We start from the raw sequence: 27,004 nt of genomic DNA, 5'->3' as shown, positions 1-27,004 counted from the left end.
AGACCTGCCTGCACATCAGCACTTTTATCTGCTCGTTTCCAAGTGTGCTACATGTAGAGAAAGTCAATTCTTACTCCAAACTTTACTCAAAAGTGTCAATGTTTACACATTTGATGCGGCTTTGAACAAAATGAAACCAAATAAGACAACAGTAGCCATGAAACATACAACTGAACTGGTGTGCTACGAAAATGTTCCTCTGCACAAATGGAATCAACAAAAAGAAAACTTGAATGGGATCCTTTAATCTTTTCATTTATTTGGGATGAACCTAGAACATTGAGCTAACCTTTATCAGAAGGACAAACAAATCTAATTTAGGTGGAGGCCATGTGTGGATCAAATGGTACATCTCCTGTGGCAGGCAGGAGGTACAACTAAGTGCTTTTCGCTTGGAGAGGGACTTCAGCCAGATTGGCGTTCTCACCCTCTGATCCCAGAACAGGAGGGCGATCTCAACGTGTAATCAGGCTGTCTGAAAACCCATCAATATAATAAATATAAATACATCTTAAGTTTTCTACAGATCTTGAAAAGGACATGACAAAAATAGCTTTGTTTTCAAATTTAATGCATAAATAAAGTGTAATAATAACATTAATTACAATAGTTTTAATAAACCTTAAGCTTTTTGAAAAAACAAAGTATGCCTGACCCTTGGAAATCTAAGGCTTGGGCCGTCCAAACATGTCTAGTTTTCTTTTCTATTTTCACAGTAGACGCACATTGACACACCTATGAGCATAATAAATTATCACTCCATGCATGGCATCACTTCAACAATCTGGAGACGTGTCAAAAGATGACCGTGAGATATGTCATTTCTTTGGGGTGCAACTAAAACAGTTCTTGATGAAGTCATTTGTTTTTTTCCCTAGTCAACCGGTGATTGGCTTTGATAAACCTCATGAGTAGAAAACTGAATAATCCTTTTAAACCTCAACACAAATGATGATAAATATTATGATAACAACCTGGGCTGTAAATCAAGAGCGAAGTGATCCTTGTAGAAGAATTGTCACAAGTAGAAAACTGTCCTAAATGGGGTGGTAGAGGAAACACTATATCTAGCCCCTGATTCAAACGTTCCTATATTTAACAACCGATTGATGGCTTCTTCCTGAGAAAAAGGGAAAAAACAATGAAATTGGTGATTCACGTGGGATGTGTGATTTGAAGCAGTCTTTTAAAGTCCCAGCCGTAGTTCATAAATATGTAGCCTGACAAGCCACGGAAGAAGCAGAAGCGGGAGGAAGAGGAGGGGGGGCGTTTCCTATGAGCAGTAGCCAGAAACCTGGAGCTGCATCTCTGTGGGGAGTTGAGGAGGAGGAGGAGGAGGAGGAGGAGGAGGAGGAGGAGGAGGAGGAGGAGGAGGAGGAGGAGGAGGAGGAGGAGGAGGAGGAGGAGGAGGAGGAGGAGGAGGATCACTCCATGATGGCTCGGTAAATGACGGGCTCGATGTAGTCCTCTCTATACCGCGAGTTGGTGACTCGTTGCCTTTTGGTGTTCTGCTTGACGTTGCTCTGAGAAAAGAGCTCGAAGCGCATGTCTGACGCCACCGACTGAGGAGCAAACATCAGGAAGAGACATTAGTGCCTGGCAGTGCTCACACATTTCATAGAACGCTGTCTTATCATAAAAGAGACCTTCTGATGATAAAATGTAAAATTACCAGTCGGGACTTCACTCGTTTGGGCAGATTCTCTTCTAAAGTATAGATGTCTTCTCGCTTCACAGAGATTTGAGAGGCATCCTCAAACTCCACCTGCACACACACACACACACAGTAAATCCCGAATGAACATATCCTACACCTTCTGTAGAATGTAAGGAGCCAGCATTGCATGGTTTGAGATACTGATGAAGGTTAACAGTTACAACACTGAGTATTTTTAAAAAGCGAGAAAAAAACAGGCTTTACAAAAAAAAGGTCTTAGTATTAGAACAATGAAATGTAAACACGTTCAGTGACTTGTGTCTATTTACGACATCTTTCGAAGGACACTGAATTTTATATTCCATTATTTCAGGGATCAGGGGGAACCATGACATGAAATGTGCAACATATTTCCACCCTGGTTATACTTATGAAAGATTCTTTATCTAGTTCCTTTTTTTACTATGCAATGTACACACTTTACTCACACGCTTTCTATTTAAGTGTTAACCAGTCATCCAAAAATAAAAGCAGACTGCTGTGTCACATCATCAATTCTCTCTAATAGACCACCACACATAAGCACAGGACAAACAGCATAATCAGGACGACCACATAAAAGCATTTTACTATAAAATATCGCATGGACAAGACAAGAGTCTTAACATTTATACACAAACCCCCCATATGTGGAGGCTCAGAAACATAACCCTCTGATGTGGTTTGATCAAACCTTTTAGAAGCAGTCAGTGAGATAGAAAGAGACAGCCAGATATAAACGGGGGCTTTACCAGGTACATGGGGATGGAGTGCGACGCCATGAACTTGGCTCCATATATCAACCCGTCTGTCCATCGCACCTGAACTGCTTCACCTTTGGTGGGGGGGCCGTGGCGCGCGCAGTCACGGTCCTGAAAAGAGAGTGAATGGTGAACTCGGGCTGTGTATTACAAGAGGAGTTTAACTAAATATGGAATTATATCAGCCTATCTGCCTCTAACTATACTTTGATTGACAGCCTTTGTACTAACCGCAATGTCCTCTGGGAAGAGGTTGTCGCTGTAGGAGCCGTCGTCGAACACCACCTCGTAGAAGGTGGCTGTGGTCAGCTCCACCACCTCGCTGTGGTAGTACCGGGTGTTTCTGTATTTGCAGATCACCCTCTGCCCGACGGCCAGCTCCCGCATGGACGCCATGTTGCGCTGGGGACAGAAACAGAGCGGTTACTCTTAACAGCTTATCACTACACGGCCTCATTAAAAGATAAGCGGTGTAAAATAAACAGCATGAGTGTAAAATGATATCTCCGCAATGATTAGACTACTATAGGTTAGTAATGTTTACCCAACCTATTATACTGCTTTATGGTGCAATAAACATCTGAGCATTACATCTTAAGGATTTACACAAAGCCCAGAGTTATAGTAGTAACATAGTTCACAAAGACAACAGCATAGAAACCATGAAGCAAGTGTATCTGCATCCAATGAACATTCATGTTGTGGCTGCATATCTCGTGAAAGGTTCTGGGTCCTTCAGTGAATTAAAGCAGCATGAACAAGAGAAAGACTTCCTGTGGTGGGTCGAGAATCCAGAAAAACAATCTTTTAACTATTACTGTGCCAGTTTAGATGCAAGGCTGTCTTTACAATGATCTTCTTTCTCAAAAATAGACAATAAAACTGAAAATGTGTGCATTTACCCCAGATTAGGAAGCGGGAAAACATTTGAATAATCAATTTAAAGTGTGATAAACACCATTTGCCACATATCGAAACCACAAAAAGAAAAGACAGGAACAGCAGGTAATCCATGTCCTTAGTAGTTGCCTGATCAACATTATATCACAGCTAATGAAAGTGTCTGAAACCTTAACGCATGTAGAGCTGGTGAATATCCTGTTGATCCGAGCCCATTCATGTCTGATTTGTGGGCAGCACGACTCATTTAAGGGTCAGACTGGATTTAGGGAGTCACTTCCTGTGCATTGTACGGGGGCTAGAATTGGTGCCAGAAAGATCGTCAGGCGCAGACAGTCTGGTTTCTTTTTGCATTTTTCAAGTGTACTGTGAGGACTCATGTCGAGGCTTGACGATCTTACCATACAGTGTCAGCTCGTAAATCTTTAGCTCTGGCTTTACATCGCAGAGGATTTATTAAGACAGTGTAAAAAATATCTAAAAATCATACAGCATATGTCGAGACTTACATACTCAAATTAAATCAGACACCATATTATATTAAGTTCATGGGTTGGGCCTGCCGCCTTCCTGCTGTAGAAATCATGCTTACATGGAACCTTGTTCACCAGCAGAACTGAGAAAAACACAAACATGACCTTTCTTTCCAGTTCAAGCGTAGTGCTCTTCTTGGAATGGGAACATCGAAGACACTATCAATCATTATCCTTTTTTGGGGGGGATAATATTTGCAGTTCCTTTTTTTGGCTTACTTACTTATTACTTATCTAAACAACCTTATCCAAGCTAAGCAGTGAGACCAGACGCAGAGCAAAAAGTGAAAGTGTCTCATAGGGTTAGCAACCAATTAACCCTTTGTCCTCAAACACACAAATACATATTTAAACAAAAAGCTTCACAAGTTAACAGAAGTAGAAATGATGTGATCTTTCCAACCCTATTCTTTACTACGAGAGTAACTGTGTTTCTGCTGGTTACCTCGGGTATGGCAGGCGTTTTGTGTCTTTGACAGGTGATGAAGACGGTGAAGGGCCAGTCCTCCGGGTGCATGAGGTTGCCGGCGGCCTGAGCGCAGGTGGGGTGGAACGCCGTGGAGCAGCGCCCGTGGGAGCACTGCACGCAGCAGCCCGTCACCTCCCTCTTCATCCGCTTCCTGCAATATGCACATTTCTACAGGAGCGACAAAGAAAGAAAAAAAGTGTGGCGAGGGAACAGATTAATGGACGAGTTAAAGCAAAGGAAGTACAGGGGAAGGAAATGAGGAGAGAGGAAACAAGGGGAGGATGAGAGGGAGAAAGAAATCAGGGTAAGGCAGACCCAGACACCAACTGGAACACAGGTATGTAAGGAGGGAAATGACACGACTTCCTTTGGATATTTTAATGGATTCTGACATCATATGTGCTTATTTAGAAGTACATCTAAAACCTATAACAATGGAGACAAGGACATCCATTGTGAAGAAAGGCCCACATTTATATCAATGTGTTTGCATGTGACTCATTCACAAGAAGCATACTGTCTTCCTTTTCACATCAAGTTCAAATCCTGTGTATTATGACCAATAATTTGTAATCATGTGGTCGGAATGACACCGCTTCATCACTATGGAAACCGTTTTTAGAAACATGAAGGGCAAGATAGAGAAGTGAAACTCGGTCAGGACCGCCGCCTGGCGCCATGGCAGTTTCACTCAGCTAGACTGTGTCTCCACGGTGAGAACCACCAACACATGCCATGAGAACAAAACTCCACGACCCGATCTGTGTTTGGGTTTAGTAGTCAAAACCATGAAGTATAATTGGGCATTATGATAAAAGTGAGAAAGAAAATAGTTAATGCAATCAATTTGATTATTAAGATATTTGTATATTGCCCTATTAAAACAATAATTCATTCATAAATATTGTCACATCTAAAGCATTTGACTCAACACATAAAGCACATTAAATTAAGTATAATAGTGGCATATTTTATAATTGGTCTTAATTTGACCTCATAGATGTATTATGAGATTAATAATAACAATTATGAGCCCAGTTTGTTGGATCAATTCTGGCCCTTAATTAAATAACATTGTTGTGGTACATTGATAGATGTAATGACTGTACATCATGGAAAATCTTGTCCCGATCTAGAGATTTACTAACTTTTGTAACAAGTACTTAACTCCAGACGTTTAATTATTAAATCACTCGAGGAATAGTAGGGGATACAAGTGGGTAAAGTTAATTAAAGTCATTTTCTCAATCAAATATGGACGTTAAATGGAACAGAATACGTCTGAAGAACATTACGCATGGTGCACCGTAATGTTACGATACACAAAGGACATTGCGGGCGATGAGAAGATATTCAGAAAATCGAGTGGATATAGAAACACGTTGCTCCTGTTGTTAATCTTCATAATGTATCTCGCTGGGGGCGGACAGAGGGTAGACAGAATAGTGCCGTCTTCCCGCTGCTTCCATATTGACATAAACCTCCAGACCCAGATGCTTTTATTTTTATATTTTAAAATATTTTAATATTTATTATAGTGTGCATAGCTGCAGTAGTGGCCCATGTCATTTCCAATGTGCGCAGCTTCACGTTAAAGATCACCTCAGTGATGTCTCTGCCTTTACCAGGAGCTGGCATTACTACGTGCTCCATGACGCATGTTTCACAGTCAATGACTTGGCCTTTGTCAATAAAGAAATCTATGGAAGTACTTTAAAACAGAAACTTAGGTCAACGATCATCAGGTATGACCTTCACGCCCTGTAGAGGCAGTCAGGCCACGGTCACTGTGACTGACGGAGGCTTACCAGTTTGAAGCGTGTCATCGGGATAGTGGAGAGGTCGATGGGTCCTCGCTCAGTGACATTGACAAACTGAGCTTCCAGCACAGTGATGGCACACAGCACATGAACCCACCTGAAAGACAAATAAGAGGTTTCAGAACAAACTATTCAATGTCCAGGGTGCAATCTTGCTGGAAGAGCACACATTCAACAACGTGGTTAGCAAATTAAATATTAGGTTTGGAGTAGGAATTAGACTGGGATTAAAAGAGAAAGCACCAAACATATCTCTTCACATTGGCATTTCCACCCTGGTCATTTTTCGTCACACCTCCTCTGTTTTTATTGATTACTGCATTGTCTGCTGGTGTTTTGCATCTTGTACGGCGACCTAGAGAGCCTTGAAAGGCGCCTTCATAAATAAAATGCATTATTATTAACAATCTGGTATAATCAATTGTTGTTTTTTTAATTAAGATTGTCTTCAGCTAAAAAAAATATTTATAAATGTGACATCAATATTCCAATAAAAATGTTTTGTATTTGAACAAACAGTCATGAAAGATAATTATTTACTTTTGAAAACAGCAGTTGGACAACAGAAATGAGCTTTTCAATGTCCATTTTCTGACTTGTTGCAGAGCTTTCAGCAGCATCTCTCAGGCCCTCCGCCTCAGCAGGTTTTATTCTCACAGTTGTCATGGAGATGGCCATCAGCGTGATGGATTGGCATGGCGGTTAACACTTTGGAGATAACCTCCTCGATTATATTTGAGCAAAAAACATTCGCTCGACTAGAACGGAAAGAAAGCATTGTTCTCTCCTCGTGTGTTTGAAAATAATCAGTCACTGGAGATTAAAAAAAGAAAAAACATTATTTTTCTTTTCCATGGTATTTCATGTAACTTGAAGTGCTTAGATAAATACCAACAATTTAAAATCCAGCTTATACAAAATAATTGTATTATGGTCTGGTCTGTAAGAGCCAATTCATAACAGGGGATTCATCCATTAAAGAGTGATAAAGCGGATTAGTCTGCACACAAATAGGAAGTCCCATATTGGTAAGAAACTGTGTGTACAGGAAAACGTCTCGCTTCTGTGTTAACGTGTTTCCTGACATTTAAACTGATGTTCACTTACTCTGCCAAGTGTAACTGCAGGCTGAGAGAGTGTAACACCTGCACACACACTTCTACTCTGTGTGTGTGCAATTAAAACGTGTATTTAACTTGAGGGGCTTGATCCATCGGATGGATTTCCAGCAGTTACAGACTGAAGAAACAAACTTAATGAGGTCAAAGGAGAGAAACTGGTAAACACGGTTGACAATCTGTTGTGTACCAACCATGTCTGCTCTGTTTTGTAAACATCATAAATCCTGTGATTGCTTTTTCTTCTTGCCTTTGCTTCGACACGTTTACGACCGAACATGAAGACATTCTAATGAACAAGGAACTGGACATTTCTTAGAAAAAAGGAAATGTGAGACATCGTTAGCGCATTTTTGTTTTCTACATTACATTTCTTTAAGATCCTTAATCTTCAAGGAGAAGCAAAGGCTCTTCAACACACACTTCCACTCATGCTTCACCAGGGTTGAAAAAAAGTTCCATAAAACCAAACTCCCTTTATCCTTAAAATCATTAGCTTGTTACCACAAAGACTGACCCCCGTTTTGTACACTCGTGCACATTAAGGTCAATATTGTCAAACGTATTTCATTTGTTACTGTTTTAAACTAGTACCCAGCTCATATTAGCATCCATATTAAGTTAACTTGTGTAGTTTCTGTAATGCAGATTCTGGTCCACAAATACAACTTTATACTGCGTAAGCTCTTTTGTCTGCTGCTATCACGTACTTGCCACCGTTGGCTCTCTGCAGAGCGCCGCCTCTCAGGGAACAAAGGCAGCAGTCCTAGGGGAAGAAACACAAACCATGAGGGATTTTCTTAGATATGTTATTTATAATGCAACTGAGGTGTTTATCTATATCAGGGGTTCCCAAACGTTTCAGCCCGCAACCCCCAAAATAACAGTGCCAGAGACTGGCGACCCCTGTCAACACATTTTTTGCACTTTGGGAACCCCTGATCTATATCACATGCAATATCATCTTGACTTTTGGATATATAATGCTCTGTATTATCAATAGCTTAAACTGGAGATAACAAAGACCCCTCCCTCTGTTGAATGAATGGTATCAGCTGTGTAAAGCTCAGTCTAATCCTTATCACAAAACCACTGTGTAGCTGATATGGCAGTTGTGTAATCGTAACAGTCTGACTGCAGGGTGGCAGTTATCAATAACCAGAAGTCAGCTGTGTCAAGGTATGAAGTGAACAGACCGGGACTAAAAACACTCACATTGCCTTTATTTCAAACTTTCCCTCAAAGTCCTGCTGACAATCGTCTAATTCAACAAGTCTAATCTAGTCTTTCCTCACAGATATCACACAAAGATATGCTTCAATATGCAAAATATGACATGAGAGCGTTATAGGAAAATCTGTTTGCTCTGTATAGTTGTATGGTGAGAATAAAATACTTTGCATTGAGAGCCCGGAAGTTAACATCAGGGATGGTTAGATCCTCTAAGCGAATATAAAGTGCATTCAATGTTCTGATATCAAACTGGAATAAATGAAAATAAGATGATGAATGAGATGTAAAAGGGAAGCTCTGCCCAAAGTTCAGCCACATTCCCAGCATGCTTCACAAGAACCTATTGTTCTCAGCAGACAGTAATGCTGTAAGCAAAGGAAATGTAAAGATACTTTTTACATACAAAGTTTTGGAGAAAAAAAATTCCCCAAACAATAACACAGAAAGGAAGAACACACCGGCTCTGAACAAAGGAGGCGGCAGCACAGAGAGCCAAGTGTGTACGAGTGTGCCAAAAGCTGCTGTGGTAGGGAACTGTAACTATGAATCCACATAAGGTCAGTAAAGGGTCATCATGTGTTTTACTTTGCTTTGACTAAAATGACGACTGACTTAAAGAGACTGGATGAGCCTTAGAAACAGGGTGCACATGCCCAAACATCTGTTTGATGGATTTAAAAAGCAAACCAAACATCTGCAGTAAAACAAAGTTGCCATCATCCTCTCAGCTGCCATTCATTTCATTTCCCTGCATGGGAATATTGAAGTGTTCCTGTGTTATTCCATACTGATCACTGCAAACTGTTCGCACTGCTCTCTGATCTGAGGAAGAGAAACAGCCGTTTCTTCCAAATTAAAAAAGCCCCTCCAGTGCCACCATGTGGTTTCACTATTTGACATTAGAAAGACAAACACCTGCAAAGGCCAATGCTTTTAAATACATATCCGAGTACATTTATTCATTCTTATTTTTGACTAAAATATAGGTAAAACATTTGTGCATTAGTCACATTTCACTACACTTTTCTCACTGTGCTTGAATTAAATTATAATCCATAAGGCTACACTTCCTGACAGTAACACTCTGTTGTTGATGTTAAACAAACAGCATGTTTATGATACAAGGCCACCTCCCATAGGGAAACAACAACTCTGCAGCTGTATTTGGATGGGTTGACTGTTTTGAGTATTCAAATGATTAGAATCAAAATAATGACTATCTACTATAGGCAGCCAAAAGAAACTAACCTCAGTGGTGGCTCCTGCATCACAGCGGGCACACAGCCAGTCGTCTAGCTCTGCTCCATCCCCCGACACGCCATAGCAACCTGAACAGAAAGTGTCACAAATTCACATTATGCATTTCCCTCCAAGGTTTTGTTCATATTTGGTTACAGGAAAAAAAAGAAGTCATCAGGCTATAGAACAACCAAACTAGGCTAACCCAAAAAAAACATCATTGGAAAATACCGCAGTAATTATAATAAGAAAAACTTTTACTCAACTAATGACACTTCATTTAACCAAATAATGAATTGTAGGTAAGGCTCTATGCTGTGTTAGAGTTTCCAGCAGATTCATTTATTGTGTTGGCATATTTATCCAGAATACATTTTTGGTGCCAAGCAGTATTTTTAAGAATAACCAATTGAGATTTGTATTTCCTAAAGAAAACCAAAATCAAATCAAGTTTTATTTATATAGCACATTTATAAACGATTTTTGGTCGAGCCAAAGTGCTGTACATATAATAAAAATAGCCTACAGTAGAGACACTTTACAGCAAATACAACAGCACAGATTGTTCAGAATATCAGTATGAGAAAAACGACACCCTCTGTCCTTAGACCCTCACATCGTACAAGGAAAAACTTCAAGAGAAAACCCCACAGTTTAAGGGGAACATGGGAGAAACCTCAGGGAGAGCAACAGAGGAGGGATCCCTCTCCCAGGACGGACAGACGTGCAATAGATGCCGTGTGTAAATCGAAGAGATAATACATTTTACAGATGACAAAAATTACAAAATTACTAAATGTAAGATACATTTAACTTAACATCCCCTGAAGTGTTCCTAACAGATGCTTACTGGTATGTACGCGGACGCAGCACTGAGCACAGGTGACCAGCCGGCTGGTCCCGTCCTCGGCTATATGAGGGTTGGACAGCTGGCCCTCCCCGTTATCATTCGTCTTGCTAGATTGTGTGTTGAAGCACATTTCAGGGATGAGTGGCTTGGAAAACTGGCGGCTGCCTGGACGATTCACCAACGCCCCGCTGGAACCCCCACTGCTGGACTCAGACTACAGGGTAGGGAAAAAGGAGGCTTGTTTTGGGAATATCAGATTGATGCTTTCCTCAGTTAGAACTGTCCAACACACATTCCCGTTTAGTGATTAAACAATGCACAATTGTGTTAACAAAAATTATATATTACAATGAGACATTTGTTTCACTAAGAAACGATAAGAGTTATTTTTTAAGTAATATTTAACTTATATATATATTTATATCATATACAAGTTGTTTGCAAATAGGCAACAATTACAAATCATAACTTTCTACGACAGATATAACAACAATTTAGGTAAAGTAGTAACTAAAGACATCTATGTTCAACTCAAATTATTCTATCGCACTATTTTAACACCTTCATTTGTGTCTTTCCAGAGGCGGTTTGTCATAAATGACAATTATTCATGAAATGCTGACTGAATATCCAATAAGAACTGAAACCGACAGTTAACTTCCTAAAAGCACAACATGCTTGTAGTAGTGACCTGATGGTAGGTGTGGAAGAGCAGGCAGATGGAGCAGTAGGGCGCCTTCTTGCCCATGCTCTTGTTGAACTCTCTCTCTGCCTGAGGATTGTGCGGCCGACACTGCCACAGCTGGGTGAGCGGCTTCGCCCACTCCTCGGTCTCCTCCTGCTGAAATTCCTCATTTATATAATCATCTACAGATAGGACGATAACAAGAAGGTAAGACTTGAGTGTGAATAAAGATTGTGGAAGCATTAGAAACAAATGTAGACCATGATCAAAAAATTGAAATATAAGTAATCAGAAAAAGACAAAATATGATGATTACTAGGTAACCTGTAACCACATAACATAATACTACTAAATTATGAATGAAACAAGTGCGTACCGTTGTCACTGTGCTCCTCCTTGAACAGAGGGTGATTACGGGGCAGTTTACAGAGCTGCGCCTGCTGCTGCAGCAGCTTCTTCACAACTGACTTGCAGTACGACTGCTCTTCTGACACCTGCTGGAGCAACAAGTGTATAGCAAGGCAAAACTTCAAAACAAGGATTATTCTGTAGCACAGCACATAGGATCAGCTGTAAGCCCATTTGCGGACATATTGGGAGCTCTGTACTCGTATGCATACATCTCCAGATAAAGACTGGGTCTTTTTAAGACTTGGTGGCAGCTTGTAATAACTTACATGCTGAATCCGAGGGATCACCTTCACCTCAGCTTGGACTGGTTTGCTGACAGGAATGGTGTCATTCAGGATGATAATGCCAATATCTTCAAGGGGGGATTGCTTACTCTGTATATGAACAGCATGAATAACATTGAACATTCAGGGCAGACCATTTTATCAATAATGCCTGTTAACGTGTAGCCTGCCAACAGAAAGCTCACCAAGAATTGTTGTGCTAGATTAGTAAGGTGTTAATAAAATGTGTAAAGTGTCTAATAGAATTAGTAGTAATGCTGAGGTCACAGAGTGGAGTATGCAAGAAACATGCAAGGAAAATGCACAGTACAGAGCCACCAAAAAGCCTTGCCACTTTTCCCCCCCTTCCATTTTTAGTATCTACATGAACAATTGTATTATTAAGAAAAGACACACCTTTATGAGAACTAGAAATGAGTTATTTTAGATTAGGTGTTAGTACATGCAACCTAAAACACAACTTGTGCTCAAACATACGTGCGCACAGAGAGCCAAGAATGAAAAGCTTGTTGTTTTCTGTTAAATGCATGCTCTAAAGAATACCAAAGTGAAATGACAAACCAACATACCTTTCGCTTGTTCTTTGGGGCCTCTATCTCTTTTTTGCTCAACTCTTTAAGTTGTGTTAGAGGCAGAGAGGAAAAAGTCTTGATAGTGGGCTTCAGTTCGGCCAGAGGCTCAGCAGTGATTGATACCTCAGGTTTTTCTTCCTTCTGGTTCAGCTCCACAAGACCCAGTGCTTCGGATTCATTCACTGCTGCTTTGGTAAGAATCATCTTGGATTCTGGCTGTGGCTCTATTCTTTCGCAGCCCGGTGCCTGAGGCGAGGGCTGGCCCTGAGCGACTGATGGTGTACAGGTTTTGTGCTGGAGATGACAGGACTGATGCACTCGGGCGTAACTGTGCACCTGCAGCTGCGTGTGAGGCTGCTGCTGCTGCTGCTTCACCAGAGTGTAGCTCTTTACTTGGAGAGTGTCTTTAGGATCCAGAGTCCTGTGGAAGAGCAGGCTGGCTACTCCCATTTTGCGTGAAGGCTGAGCGGTGGCATCTGTCCACGAAGGTGAAGCTGAAACTGACAGATGTCCGTTTCTGGGCTGGGACTGAGACGAGATAGCAGGAGCACGAGTCTTCGAATAGTGTGGGGCACGCACGACGTCACTTCTGTGAAATGGATCCAATAATGTGAGCTTGGTTGGTGTGACAACCAGCTTGGGTGGGCCTGCAAAGTAAATAAGAGATCATTGCTTAGGAAGTGGAAGAGAAAGAAACTATACTAATAAAACAACTTTTAGGAGGTCAAGACATACAGGAAACAAGTTTTTAGGTGACAATACCTTTAATTTTCTTGCCATCTTGTGACATAGTACGTGGCGGTATAAGGCTTAGTCTGGGACGCTTCCCATACTGCTCCACATCTTCCTCATCTTCATCCTTAGGAACAACCTCCTTAGGCACCTCCAGACAAACTCTGTGTCTCTTTGTCTCTATCCTGTGTGTAGCGCTGAGGACCAAACAGAGGCACAGGATAGTGTTAGAAACACCATTTATTTATCTGTTTACAGTAACTGAAACTTTGACAAATACCTCCTACAACAAAAATGTTATTTCTAAAATTAAACAGATATTAATTATTAGAAGTTTATTATTTGTCTAGAGTAATTAGTACCGATTTGCTCTGCAGTAATTTGGTCCATAATCTAAGAGTAACTGGAATTCAGCATTTTATATTGTATTTGTTTGCGTTTAAAAGCCGTTCTAAAGTTCAGGTGTGTTTAGCATTTTGTAATAACCATACACTATTATGCAAGAATACTGAGATGTTCATGGGTTTTCCCAACAGAGAGTGCAAATTAACCGTGATTACTAAATCACCCTAGTTTTGTACTTTAACACTTACACCATAAACCATTTAAACAAATACACATATAAACAAGGACATTCTCTTCTGTAGAATAAACCCACCTCTTCCGCTCTCCATCCTCCCCACAGCTCTCCATGGAGTTACTGTTGCAGGTGATGTCAGTAAGGTCCCCTAGGAACTCCTTGGCCTCTGGGGTGGGCCGTGTGTGGTCGATGGGGGCCACATCTCTTCCTGCCAGCCACTGTTCATAGCGTTCCGGCTGGTATTTCTTTACAAATACATCCATGGAAATCTTCACCATGTCTTTGCGGCACGAGCACTAAAGAGAAGTAGAGCACAAAAAGGTTGCGATTGAAATTATGATGTTTACATGACTATACATACATTATTCTCTAACTAATAACGTCTTATTCAAAGTGGGTTTTCTATGCGGCCCTTGAGCGGTCCTTACCAAAACTGCTTGCTTGCCATACTCGATCCATCTCTCTGTTGCAAAGTTAGTGGATTCTGCACAGTTGAAGCCGTGGTTGAAGCCAGCGTGATAGGCATAGGGAAATGTTATCATGAACTCACCAGCCCTCTGAGTAATCTTCAGGAAAGGTAAAAAATATGTATATTAGAGACTGCAGGTTATACATTTGGCTTGTTGAGTATGTATAAAAGGGCAAAAACATATAATATTCCTCCCACCTTTTCAAAAGGAATGCCATACTTCTTCAGAATAGAGGGAGAGAGGAGAGTCATCTTGTGCCTCAAAAAGGCCTCACAATTTTGGGAACTACCAGGAAAGAAACCTTGAAGAATAGAGGGCAGACAGGTGTTAAAAGGCCGGGTTAATAAAGAATGGTCTATACTATATGCATAAACAGAAAATACTGCGTTTGTCTCTTACCTTTAGCCAAACGCTCCAATCTCTTCCCATGCTCTGGAGGAACACAGTACCTGCACATATTCAGATAAGAATTACCGTACACTGATTATACAAGTATTTATAAAGTTAGTTATTTCATCGTTACTGACCGCCAGAGGCGGTGCTTAGCACTGAATATCTTCTGTCTCGCGCATAATCAGGTCGAATATGTATATCAACAAAGTCACGTGTGACCTCGTATGACCCCGGAAGGCATAAGTTCCGGTGTTGTCAACGAGTTCAATCCTTTTTCATCTTCTCGCTGCACAGGTTACTACTGAGTAGAAGCCAAGCTAGCTTATTGAAAATTAGATTCTAGCTCATCGTTACCTGTAGCCTTGTGATCGTCTCGATCTGAACTGCGGGCTAGAAAACGCTCGCCCTCCAAAGCCTGCGACGAGCTGTCGCCCTCCCAAGGGAGGGGACCGCGGTGTTCACCGCTCGGACCCCAGGAGCTCCGGACCGGTAAAGAGCGGACGCTCCTGCACGTCAGTCGGTGAGATCGCTACCATTTATTGCTGATTGTGCTATCTATTCTCAAGCTAATGATATAATTGTGTCCAAGTTAGCAGAGTGCTCTCGCTCAAGATAATTTGTTACTGCACTAGTGAAGAGAGCGTCTCCGCTCCCCTCTAACTGCACACATTTGATTCCTTACCTGTTCCATCCTCCAGTTAGCAGAGTGCTCTCGCTCAAGCTAACTGTTACGGCGCTAGTGAAGAGTGTCTTCGCTCCCCTCTCACGGCGCACAATTGGTTCCTGTTCCATCCTCCAGTTAGCTGAGGGCTCTCGCTCAAAGTTAACTTGCTACAGTGCTGGTGAAGAGTGTTTCCGCTCCCCTCTCACTGCACACAGTTGGTTTAATACCCGTTCCATCTTCAGTTAGCAGAGTGCTCTCGCTCAAAGTTCACTTGCTACAGCGCTAGTGAAGAGTGTTTCCGCTCCACTCTCACTGCACACAGTTGGTTTAATACCCGTTCCATCTTCAGTTAGCAGAGTGCTCTCGCTCAAAGTTAACTTGCTACGGCGCTAGTGGAGAGAGTATTCCCGCTCTCCTCTCATGGCATATATACCATTAACTGACTTCATTTTGCTCACCTCAGTTAGCAGAGTGCTCACGCTCACGCTAACTACTATTGTGCTCACTCTCCTCCATGGTGGATATTGTTTCCTGGTCCAGTTATTTACAGTCAGCTGAGTGCTCTCACTCAGACTGACTTAAGCTGCCAGCAGCAATTAGTCTGGAGTTTTTTTCATTGGTACTGTCGCTATGTTTAACGGTTGTAACACCTGTATGGCTCCTCTTCAACCAGAGGATGGCCATGACCTTTGCCCCTCTTGTCTTGGCCTCGAGCATCTGAGGGAGGGCCTTTCGGAGGACCCGTGCATGAATTGAATCGCGGTAAGAGCTGCTAGACTAGCCGAGGTTGAACTACTGACTGAGGGTGGCCTTCCCCCTGCACAGTCGACTCCAGCCCAACCTACCCATCCTAGGCGTCGGGCCGCAGAGGCTGCCCCGACCAAGAAGAGGACTAAGCCTGATAGGCTGTCCTCCAGGGTGGACCTACTCACTACTGAGCTAGCCCAGATGAAGTCACTCCTCTTGGCTCTCCATTCTGGTGCCAGTACAGAGCACGCCGCTGCACCCAATCCACTCATGGCTGAGCTGGTTCCAGATGTGTTCTCGATGGCAGCTTCAGCCACTCAATTTAATGAGTATGACGGGGAGGGCCCATCCAATGCTTCTGGGCCTGGCTCCTGTACATGGATCAGCTCATGGATCCTCAGAGGGGGAAGAGGACAGCTCCATGGGTACCGTCATTCGCATGGCTCTGGCTCGCCAGCAGCTGGATGTACAGCAGCCCGAAACAGCGCCTGCCAATGCGTTCTTCAGGCGCACTTTGGCACCCGCCACCTTTACATTACATTGCATTTAGCTGACACTTTTATCCAAAGCGACTTACAATAAGTGCGTTCGACCAACAAAATACAAACTTGAAGAAAACAGAATCATATAAGTACATCAGGCTTCCTAGAGCAAAAACATTTCAAGTGCTACTCAACTGGCTTTAGATAAGCCAGCCCTTTAGTGCTTTGTTAATAGTTCTATCGCTCGAAGTGGAGTCGAAAGAGATGAGTTTTCAGTCTGCGCCGGAAGGTGTGCCAGCTATCTGCTGTCCTGATGTCAATGGGGAGCTCATTCCACCATTTAGGAGCCAGGATAGCAAACCCACGTGTTTTTGCTGATGGGAACTTGGGTGCCCTTCGCAACGAGGGTGCAGCGAGCCGTTTGGTTGATGCAGAGCGGAGTGCACGTGCTGGGGTGTACGGTTTAACCATGTCCTGGATGTAGGAAGTGCCAGATCCATTCGCAGCATGGTACGCAAGTACCATTGTCTTGAAGTGGATTCTAGCAGTTATCGGAAGCCAGTGAAGGGAGCGGAGGAGCGGTGTGGTGTGGGAGAATTTAGGAAGGTTGAAGACCAGGCGAGCAGCTGCATTCTGGATGAGCTGCAGAGGTCGGAGGGCACATGCAGGTAGACCAGCCAGGAGGGAGTTGCAGTAGTCTTGGCGTGAGATGACGAGAGCCTGGACCAGAACCTGCGTCGCTTTCTGGGTCAGCTGGGGACGCATCTTCCTGATGTTGTAAAGCGTGTATCTGCAGCAGCGGGTTGTAGCAGCTATGTTTGCAGTGAAGGACAGGTTGTTATCTAGGGTCACACCCAGATTCCTTGCAGTCTGAGTCAGGGAAACAACAGAGGTGCCAATGTTGATTGTTAGGTCAAGAGTGGGACAATCTTTTCCCGGAAGGAAAAGCAGTTCAGTCTTGTCAAGGTTGAGCTTGAGGTGATGATCAGACATCCACTGAGAGATGTCAGCTAGACAAGCAGAGATGCGTGCGACGACCTGGGTGACCTAGCAGTGGTATGAAAAACCATGCGGGCTAATGACTGATCCGAGCGAGTTTGTGTACAAGGAGAAGAGGAGGGGACCAAGAACAGAGCCCTGAGGGACCCCTGTAGTTAATTGACAAGGGTCGGACTCGGACCCTCTCCAAGTAACCCTGTAGGTGCGGTCTTTGAGGTATGAGGTGAGGAAGGAAAGTGCAGAGCCTGAAACTCCAAATGCTTGGAGAGTGCGAAGGAGGATCTGATGATTCACCGTGTCGAATGCAGCAGACAGGTCCAAAAGGATGATGACAGAGGAGAGGGAGGCTGCTTTAGACCCCAATGTCGGGTCACTGATGACCTGCTCACTAAGGCTTACGATGCAGTGGCGCGCATGGGCCGTATAGGCAATTCCCTCTCTCACCTCATGCTCGCCCTCTCAGCTTCCCTGCAGCAGGATGCTCTCAGCGCTTCCTCTACCAGCCTCAGTGACGCCTCATTACAGGCGTTTGCTCTGATGTCTAGAGAGCTTGGGCGCCTGATGTCCACTCTCGTCGCCAGGTTTGGCTGGCACAGTCACCCTTATCAGAGTCATGTAGGAGGACTCTCCGTGCTGTCCTAGTGGAGCCGAGGGAGCTGTTAGATTCAGCTGTACAGGTGCTCGAACGGACTGTCCAAGCTAGTCAGACCAGGCAACAGTTCTCAGCTCTTCGCAGAGACATCGGGGGGGGGGGGGGGGCCCAGAGCCTCCAGAGGCCGGGGGCAAGGTACTGAGGGTCTGGGGCCGGCTGTCGGTTATTTCTCCCAGCAGCAGCTCAACTACTGGGTAGTTGAGGTACAAGCTTCAGACCCCTGGGTGGTTTCCACCTTAACCCAAGGGTACAAGCTTCAGTTCCGATGCCAGCCTTCAGCCGGGTCAAAATGACCACCATAAGCGACCCGGCAAAAGTCGCCCTAAACCAGGAGCTGTCAGTCCTCCTTGCCAAGGGTGCAATCAAGTCTGTGGACCCCATCTCACAGACTCGATTGCACCCTTCTACTCGACCTACTTCCTGGTAAGGAAGAAAGGCGGTGGACTTCACCCAATCCTCGATCTGAGGGGACTCAACAAGTTTCTAAAGATTTTACCTTTCCATATGCTGAGCACAGCGGACGTTCCCCGTTGCCAGGGGGGAATGGTTCACATCCGTCGACTTGAAGGACGCTTATTTTCATGTGCCTATTGTGCCTCATCACAGGCAGTTTCTTCGCTTTGTCTTCAGAGGCCGTCATTTCCAGTTCAGGGTGCTCCCATTCGGACTCTCCCTCTCCCCAAGGGTGTTTACCAGGTGTGTCGCGGCAGCCCTCTCGCCCCTGCAGTCTCAGGATGAAGATTCTGCCATACTTAGACGACTGGTTAATCTGTGCACCATCCCGGTTGCAGTCGACCCAGGACACGGCTCTCCTTCTCTCTCATGTCGCCCGGCTAGGCCTCAAGGTGAACATGGAGAAGAATTGTCTGAACCAGGGTTTCCGCTAGGATTTTTTTCTCGCCGGTCAAATGTCCGAACAGAATTTATTTTACCGGAGAAATTTGAAACTTACCGGTCATGTTTCAATAATAATAATAAGAATTGTGTAGCAGAGTTTCCGTTAGCAGGTAATTACCGGACTAGGACCGGATATGCTGATGTTTAAAACTCAGTTAATGGGGCTCATTTTTATATTTCTTCAGTTTATAATCGTAACGGATCGAACAATTCAGATTCATTTTTCAATAAATGATTCCACAAACAACAAAATTATTACATTCAAAGAAACTACTTGTAGTAGATGAAGTACATTATTCAAAAGTTTACATTAACTTTGAATAATAACACGGGAGAAATGGATCCTCTCTCCAATCGATCGGAGCATCGGACATTTTGACCGGCAGGTTTTAAATTTACCGGTTTTTATTCAATTTTACCAGCTAAAAAACGGTAATTATCGGCTAACGGAAACCCTGGTCTGAACCCCTCTCGGAGCCTAACCTTCATTGGGGTGGCTCTGGACACAGTCACTATGCGGGCCTGTCCATCTGCTCAGCGCCTGGACGACATCCTCCAGCTTCTTCCCCTCTTCAAAAAGGGGCAGGTCTCTGGCATATATCGTCCAGCCCGAACACATCAACGTGCTAGAGCTGCGAGCTGTGCACCTAGCACTCAGGCACTTCCTGCCATACCTGAGGGGGAGGCATGTGATTGTCCGCTCGGACAACACTACAACGGTGTATCACGTAAACCACCAGGAGGGCACCAAATCTGCACGCTTGCTAGAGGTGTCCCAGACTCTTCTGACCTGGGCAGCTCCTTGCCAGCCTACGGTCAATGTATCTGCCCGGAGAGCAGAACCAAGTCGCTGACTTCCTCTCCCGTCACAAGCCTCCACCAGGGGAGTGGAGGCTTCATCCAGAGGTGGTGGCCAGCATCTGGGGTCTCTTCGGCAGGGCAGAGGTAGATCTCTTTGCCTCGAAGATGTCGACCCACTGCCCCCTATGGTTCTCCTTGACGGAGATGACCAGCCCTTTGGGTCAGGACGCCCTGGCTCATTCTTGGCCAGGGTGTCTTCTCTATGCCTATCCACCCCTTCCTCTGATCCTACCAACACTCCTCAGAGTGCTTCATCAGGGCCACAGGCTGGTGGCCCCCCAGGACTTGGTTCTCCCTGCTGCACAGACTCTGTTGTGGGACGCCTTGGCGTCTCCCCAACAGGAAGGACCTCTTGTCTCAGCTGGAGGGTCGGATGTGGCACCCCGACCCCTGCCGCCTCCAGTTGTGGGTCTGGCCACTGGAGGGCCCGACCCACTGCTGAGCGACTGCATAGAGCCTGTCAGGAGGACTATTCTCAATGCTAGAGCACCATCTACTCATAGGCAGTACGAAAACAGGTGGAAACTGTTTTCTGATTGGTGCCAAGGGCGAAATGAGGACCCAGTACATTGCTCGGTGCCTACTACCCTTGAGTTCCTGAAGTCCCTCCTGGACGACGGCCGGTGTATCTCTTTTTAAGGGAGCTCTGAGGCTTCGCCCCCCGAACATCCCAAGGGCTCCTACATGGGACCTGGCCTTGGTGCTGGATGCCCTATGCTCGCCTCCCTTTGAACCCTTGTTACAGGCAGAACTGAGGTGGCTCTCAGCTAAGAATGCTTTCCTTCTTGCCATCACCTCAGCAAAGCGTGTAAGTGAGCTTCAGGCCTTGTCCGTGAACAGCTTGTGTCTGAGGTGGAACTCAGATGGCTCAGGTGTCACCTTATGGCCGAACACAGCGTTCTTCCCTAAGGTGCTGGCCCGCTCTCATTTTAAATCGGCCTATCCAGCTGGCACGGTTTGACCCTCCCATCAGGAGAGGGAGAAGAGAGGTCAAGACTCCTATGCCCGGTGCGGGCCCTTAGAGCTTATGTCCAGACTACCTCAGACATAAGTCAGTCTGAACAGCTCTTTCTGTGTTACGGTGGTCCTAGAAGGGGCTGTGCGCTCTCAAAACAGCGCTTGTCCCACTGGATCGTGGACGTCATTGCCCAGGCATACAAGGCGAATGACCGCCCCTTGCCATCCAGAGTAAAGTGCCACTCTACCAGGAGTGTCTCCACATCATGGGCAACCTTGAGAGGTGTGCCCCTGGAGGACATATGTACAGGGTGAATGTTGCCGCCCCTCACCCGCTGGGTGTGGTCCTCCTGCAGAGTCCACCTAGGCCATCCCTATAGGGTAAGTATTCAGACTTCCTTGTGACTCTGTTGGTATAAGTCATCCAGTGCTAAGCACCGCCTCTGGCGGTCAATAAGGATGAAATAGAACGATAGTTACGTATGAAACTACGGTGCTATGAATCCTGGATGACCGCCAGAGTTCTTGGTCACTCGGAATCTCGTGTTTCCGCAAGAAGATTCCATAGGACTGAACTTGTTGACGACACCGGAACTTATGCCTTCCGGGGTCATACGAGGTCACACGTGACTTTGTTGATATAAATATTCGACCTGCGCATGCGCGAGACAGAAGATATTCAGTGCTAAGCACCGCCTCTGGCGGCCATCCAGGATTCATAGAACCGTAGTTACATACGTAACTATCGTTTTCAGTAGTGTCAATTATATGAAAATAATAATACTCAAAACTAAGTTGAAATAAGAACCCTGTCTTTTCTCTGCAAAAGGGTCTTAGTATTAATATGAATGACTTGAAAAAAAGGAAGTTTATTTCCTCCTTACCATGATTTGGGCTCTCCGAAGTGCAAGTAGTTGATACTGTAGAGGTCCATGTCCTCAGTGTGCCATGCAAAAGTGGTCTTCCACATGCCAAAATACAAGTAGGGTGTGTTAACACCCTCAATGGTGATGCCGCTTTCATGTTCAACAGTATCCAAGATGGTGTCCAGGTGGCAAATGTTCCACTCTTTGACGTCCTGTAAGGGTAGAGCAAATAATACAAGATGTACAAGTGAGACTGGATACAGTAATAAGCACCGCTATAATCAGTAATGTTATCAGCAACGCTTGTGTTACAGGTCAATAAGTGCACAGTAGGGGTGCAACAACTAATCGACTTAATCGATTACCAAATCAGTTGCCAACTAATTCAGTCGTCGATTCGTTGGTGACGTCATCACGTGTGTTTTACGCGCCGTTAAGCTCCAACGTTATTGGTCTTTTTATCGGTACTGGAGACATTAAAAAAATATGTCATGTATTATTGCTACAAAAACATTATATCGCAGTCTTAGTTTCACCAACTCGTTTCTAATATGCAAAAAGACAAACAAATGCGTCCATGATGTATTTTCGATCAGACGAGATCTCTCTCTCCCCCGTCTGTGTGCGAGGGGGCGGGGCAGTTTACACACACGCGGCTGCTACATGCAGCAACACACGGAGGAGATGGCGGAGAGAACGCGCTCCGAGGTTTGGTTAAACTTTACCTGTCTCGATGTGGACAATGCTCGTTGCCAAAAGTGCAATAAGAGTTTAGCATGTAAGGGCGGTAACACGAGCAATTTGTCTAAACATTTAGCAAAAGTGCTCCACATTCAGACGGAGGAATGCACCGGGTTCGACTGTCTTTCTAGTAGCTCTGTAGCCCCATCCACGAGTAACGTTTCCACGTCAGGTATGTTATGTATGCTAGCAGCAACACACAGAGTTAACTACATTATACAAACATGGGTTAATGATTAGAGGTAACTGAGTTATTTATTTTGTTAAAGTTTCAGCTATTCTGTTTACAATTCTGTTATCACATTATTTAATACGATTTGTTAAAACACTGTTGTTTCTTTTGATGTGAAATATTATTTACTTAATTTAAATAAAAAGCAATGTTAATTTTGTTCAAAATGTGTTTAGTTAATTTAATAATATGTATTTTTGAATCAAGTATTCATCTTTATTGTTAGTTTCCACATGCCTAAAACAACCTCAAGCTAAATCTAAAAGTTGATGGTTAAATAAGAGCGTTTGAGAAATTGTGCAAGGCGTAATAGTCCGAATAGTCGATTAATCGTTTCATTAAATCGATAGATTAATCAATTATCAAATTAGTCGTTTGTTGCAGCCCTAGTGCACAGACAGCAATAACAAAACCTATCAATGTTCTTTTACATTTGATAGAGCCACAACTCCCAGAAATGTACACTCACACGGCCGTATAGAGATCCATTAACATCTGCCCCGTATATGGGAGGGTTAAACGTCACATTCTTCCAGTACTTCCTTTCCAGCTCCTCAAAGTCATCATAATGTGGACTACAGAACCTACAAATTGCATATAAAATAGATCATTAGTACAAACACCATAGGTTTACTTTCACCATCATATGGTTGAAGATACAGTTAGCAGCACTTTTGCAGATGTAACAGACTTTCTGTTAACCAAAGAAATAATTACATAAATGTATTTTATTTCTGCACTTCTCACTTGTCACTGTTGGCAATCTTGCGGAACTCTCCGACAGTCATGGACTTCTTCTGAATGTTGTATTGTGTGAAAAGGCCCGACTGGCCTGTCACCACCTGCTGAATGGGTGCAGGGATCACCAAATCGTCTATGTCATCATAAGAGCCTCTGGGCTTCCATTCCTTTGGTGGGACAATCTTGGAGGAGGAAAGCGGACAGTGAGTCATCACAATGATTCACCAGCTAAGCTTAGAGGTCTAAATGCATTTATTTTTCTCAATATTTGTATTTCATCACTTAATATGTACAAGATTTAACAGATACCCTTTAGTGAATCATATCATTGCAAACAAAGACATCAAAACTGTCCGATAGCAGTCAGTCTTGGCATGTTTGAACAAATGCAGTGTGTCTGTACTCACTCTGGCCAGGCCTGCTTTATGTGCTCCCTGGGACTCCACATATGCAACATAGCGGCTGAAGTTCTTAAATTCCTCAGCAGTGGGGTAAAAAGTCATGATCCCTTTGGAACTATGGTTTTGGGAAACCCCGTCCGACGCCATCCCAAAACTGAACGGCAGCTCCTGCAGATTGCAAATAGGAAATTAGGATTTTATGATGAATCGATTAAGTATATTTTTAGGTCAGCTTTGCCATGATTTATAAGTACCCACAACAAGGAATCTTTAACTTGGTCCTGCCTTTCTGACCTGCACCTCTAGAGCTAAATTGAGTGACTGAAAACATCTACTTTTCAATTATTTTAACATAATTTAATGGTAAGTATCGATAACAATATAAAACATTTTATATTTCAACACATTTACTTCTCAAGATTTCTCAAACTGGTTGCCAACAGTGTTTGCATTTCATTTCTACTCAAAAAATCCTCAAGAGGGATTATAGGTTTACATTTTTGGAATTGTTATATTCATAATTAAAGTGTTTTTGAATAGTAGAGAGAGCCATTAAGCTTTAATGTCACTGTTAAACAGAGGCGGGAGAAGTACTCAGATATTGTACTTAAGTAAAAGTACCAGAGTGTAGGAATACTCTGTTACAAGTAAAAGTCCTGCATTCAAAATGTCACTCAAATAAAAGTACAAAAGTATTGGCATCAAAATATACTTAAAGTACCAAATCGTAAAAGTACTCGTTATGCAAATTGGCCCATTTCAGAATAATATATATATTTTTGATTATAATTATTGATGTATTAATGTGTTTGAAGCTGGTAAAGGTGCAGCTAGTTTTAATTAATTTGAATGCTGCTGAGTAGTTTGTGAATTTTACTCTGGGTGTTACTCAAGACCTAAGTGTTGAATATTATTCAAATAATTAATCAAAATCTGCAAAGTAACTAAAGGTATTGTATAAATGTAGAGGAATAGAAGTAGACCATTTACGTCTGAATTGTAGTGGAGTAGAAATACAAAGTAGCAAAACATTGAAATACTCAAGTAAAGTACAAGTCTCCGAAAAGTGTAGAAGTACAGTACTTGAGTAAAAGTACCTAGTTACTTTTTAACACTGCTGTTGAATAGTACGTGTTTGTATCATACAGTGTATGGTTTGTATACGTTTCCTCACCGTGGCCCGGGATACAGTTGACAGGGAAAAGCTAAAACCGCCGCTGATTGGTTAAACCCGCGTCTCTTTAATTCAGCCCCACTGTGGCAGGCCGGCTAACATTAGCGTGTTTGCTAACTTGCTCCAAAACATGACCTAATTTGTATAACGAATATCGTTATGCACCGACACATAGCATTAGCTAGGTGGATAGCGTGAAGGTTTTCAATGTGGCCACGTAAAGTTACATGATAGTGCAAATGTACATGTTATCTTGTTTGCATGGTGTCTCGAAGGAGAAAGTAATAATCACAACACAGCTAGCTAGCTAGCTAGCTTATTTACGTTAATACTAATGGGAACTGACTATTTCCTGTATTACAGATAAAAACGAAGCTGCGTTACATCCTACAAAGCACTTTCGTTGGCAAACTTGGGCAGAGCTAGCTTTAACCCTAACTTAATACTTGGTATGTTGTACAAATAGAGTTAGCGTTTTCCTATCCTCAACGTTAAACACATTTTTGCGTCACAGAGAGTACATAAAGTGAACTATCATCTGCCAAGTCAGTGATATCTATTCCAGGAAATAGACGACACCCGCCCCCTAGCATCGACACTAGCAGTTCCGGCTAGTTAGCCATCAGATTAGCATTTTGAGTTAAAAAGCTAGCTTTCTGGGACGGCTGTAGGATAACTCGACAGACAAGTACTTACAGCCTGCTCTGGGTTGATTCAGACGAGTTCCCTTTTGTTGTAAACAACTCGTAATGAATAAAACCGGCAGTTCTGAACATAGGAGAATGAAGAGAGCTTGCTAACTAAACCCCCTGTGAATAGACCACTATCCTCCATTACCACTTTTACGCATGTTCACGCATCTCGGATTTTGTTTACCACAACACGCATGGGACACGTTCAGCCAATAAGAGGGCGGCTCCTATGACTCGTCATATGATGAGATGTTAAATCTCATTTTTCTGTAATGACTGTAAATAATTATATTAACAGACATCTTGTCAAGATAATCCGTGTATCTACCGTCCAATTGTTTTTCTTTATTAGACACGTAAACGGAAGAGCGTCTGAGAGGCGTTTTTGCTTTTTGCTTTTCACCTTCTAAATGGTCAAATGGTCCTTGGAGCGAGGGGCGGGGCGAGACTCTCGGAAGTGATTTCAAAACAAAAGCACTCGTTTGCTAAAATCACACTATGAATCACTACAGTATCCTGCTGAAGGACCGGTGATTATTATAAACAAGGGGAATTTAGCGATCACAACGAAAACGGCCAAGACACATATTGAGCCCAGAAAATGTATGTTATTAAGGGCTGTAAATATAATAAGCCTCTGTCTAAAATGGACAACATTGTTAGGAGATTAAAAAATATACAGCGATTCTGCACTGCGGTCACTCAGCCGTCTCTCGCGTTTGTTTTTTCAAATCAGCTGCTCTTCATTCCTGCTATATTTGACGAGTGATACAAATATGTTTTACCACAAGTTCTTAAGAAAACTGACTCTGTTGGACTCGTTTCTAGTTTGACTTCTACCAGAAATAAAATGAAGTACTTTTGCTGTGTACTTTGTGAGTAATCCTCTATCAGTCCCCTCCATAGTACATAATGCATGTTTTTCTGCTATCTTTGATGAGTGATACAAATATAATTTTACCATTAGTTCTTAATGAAATTGATACTGTTTGACTTTGTATTAGTTAGCCTACTACTTACAATACGTTGAAGTACTTTTACTGTGTATTGTTTGAGGAATACTCTGTCAAAGTCCCCTGCTGAGAACAAAATCAAGCCACTTCTGCTAAGTTTGATGAGGGAATTCTTTTTTGTTGCCATTAGTTCTTCGTG

At 43.2% G+C, this 27,004-nt stretch overlaps 1 protein-coding gene across 4 annotated transcripts; it reads right to left on the bottom strand.

The window, feature by feature from the left end:
• Nucleotides 1-225: 225 nt before the first annotated feature.
• On the bottom strand, nt 226-26,231 carry kdm4ab (lysine (K)-specific demethylase 4A, genome duplicate b). 4 transcript variants are annotated; one of them, XM_034196263.1, is made up of 23 exons: nt 25,857-26,231; nt 23,993-24,154; nt 23,592-23,767; nt 23,314-23,428; nt 21,890-22,083; nt 14,753-14,802; nt 14,551-14,654; nt 14,312-14,449; nt 13,962-14,179; nt 13,334-13,500; nt 12,569-13,218; nt 11,982-12,089; nt 11,681-11,798; nt 11,311-11,486; nt 10,620-10,833; nt 9,779-9,858; nt 8,008-8,063; nt 6,168-6,276; nt 4,336-4,527; nt 2,689-2,859; nt 2,449-2,568; nt 1,673-1,765; nt 226-1,562 (listed from the first exon to the last, which is right to left on the bottom strand). In XM_034196263.1, the coding sequence occupies exons 2-23, from the start codon at nt 24,131-24,133 to the stop codon at nt 1,425-1,427; spliced, it is 3,528 nt and encodes a 1,175-aa protein (XP_034052154.1). In that variant the 5' UTR covers nt 24,134-24,154; nt 25,857-26,231; the 3' UTR covers nt 226-1,424. The 4 variants fall into 4 exon arrangements, with proteins under 4 accessions (XP_034052154.1, XP_034052151.1, XP_034052155.1 ...); XM_034196260.1 differs by having other exon boundaries at nt 11,681-11,801; nt 25,857-26,230; XM_034196262.1 differs by lacking the exon at nt 25,857-26,231 and adding an exon at nt 25,161-25,807 and having other exon boundaries at nt 1,425-1,562; nt 11,681-11,801.
• Nucleotides 26,232-27,004: the final 773 nt, after the last annotated feature.

The sequence above is a fragment of the Gymnodraco acuticeps genome, unplaced genomic scaffold (assembly GCF_902827175.1).
Source record: "Gymnodraco acuticeps unplaced genomic scaffold, fGymAcu1.1, whole genome shotgun sequence".
In the NCBI taxonomy this organism is placed as follows: domain Eukaryota; kingdom Metazoa; phylum Chordata; class Actinopteri; order Perciformes; family Bathydraconidae; genus Gymnodraco; species Gymnodraco acuticeps.
The sequence above is the reverse complement of the archived record's forward strand: the minus strand, read 5'-3'. Positions and strand labels throughout refer to the sequence as shown.

What these genes read in the sequence shown, in the direction of transcription:
- kdm4ab (XM_034196260.1), bottom strand. Translation starts at nt 24,133, where the DNA reads ATGGCGTCGGACGGGGTTTCCCAAAACCATAGTTCCAAAGGGATCATG. An exon ending in ATTGGAGCGTTTGGCTAAAG is followed by an intron (nt 14,655 to 14,752) that starts GTAAGAGACAAA and finishes CTATTCTTCAAG; the next exon opens with GTTTCTTTCCTGGTAGTTCC. An exon ending in CAGAGAGCCAACGGTGGCAA is followed by an intron (nt 6,277 to 8,007) that starts GTACGTGATAGC and finishes TTTGTCTTTCAG; the next exon opens with GTGGGTTCATGTGCTGTGTG.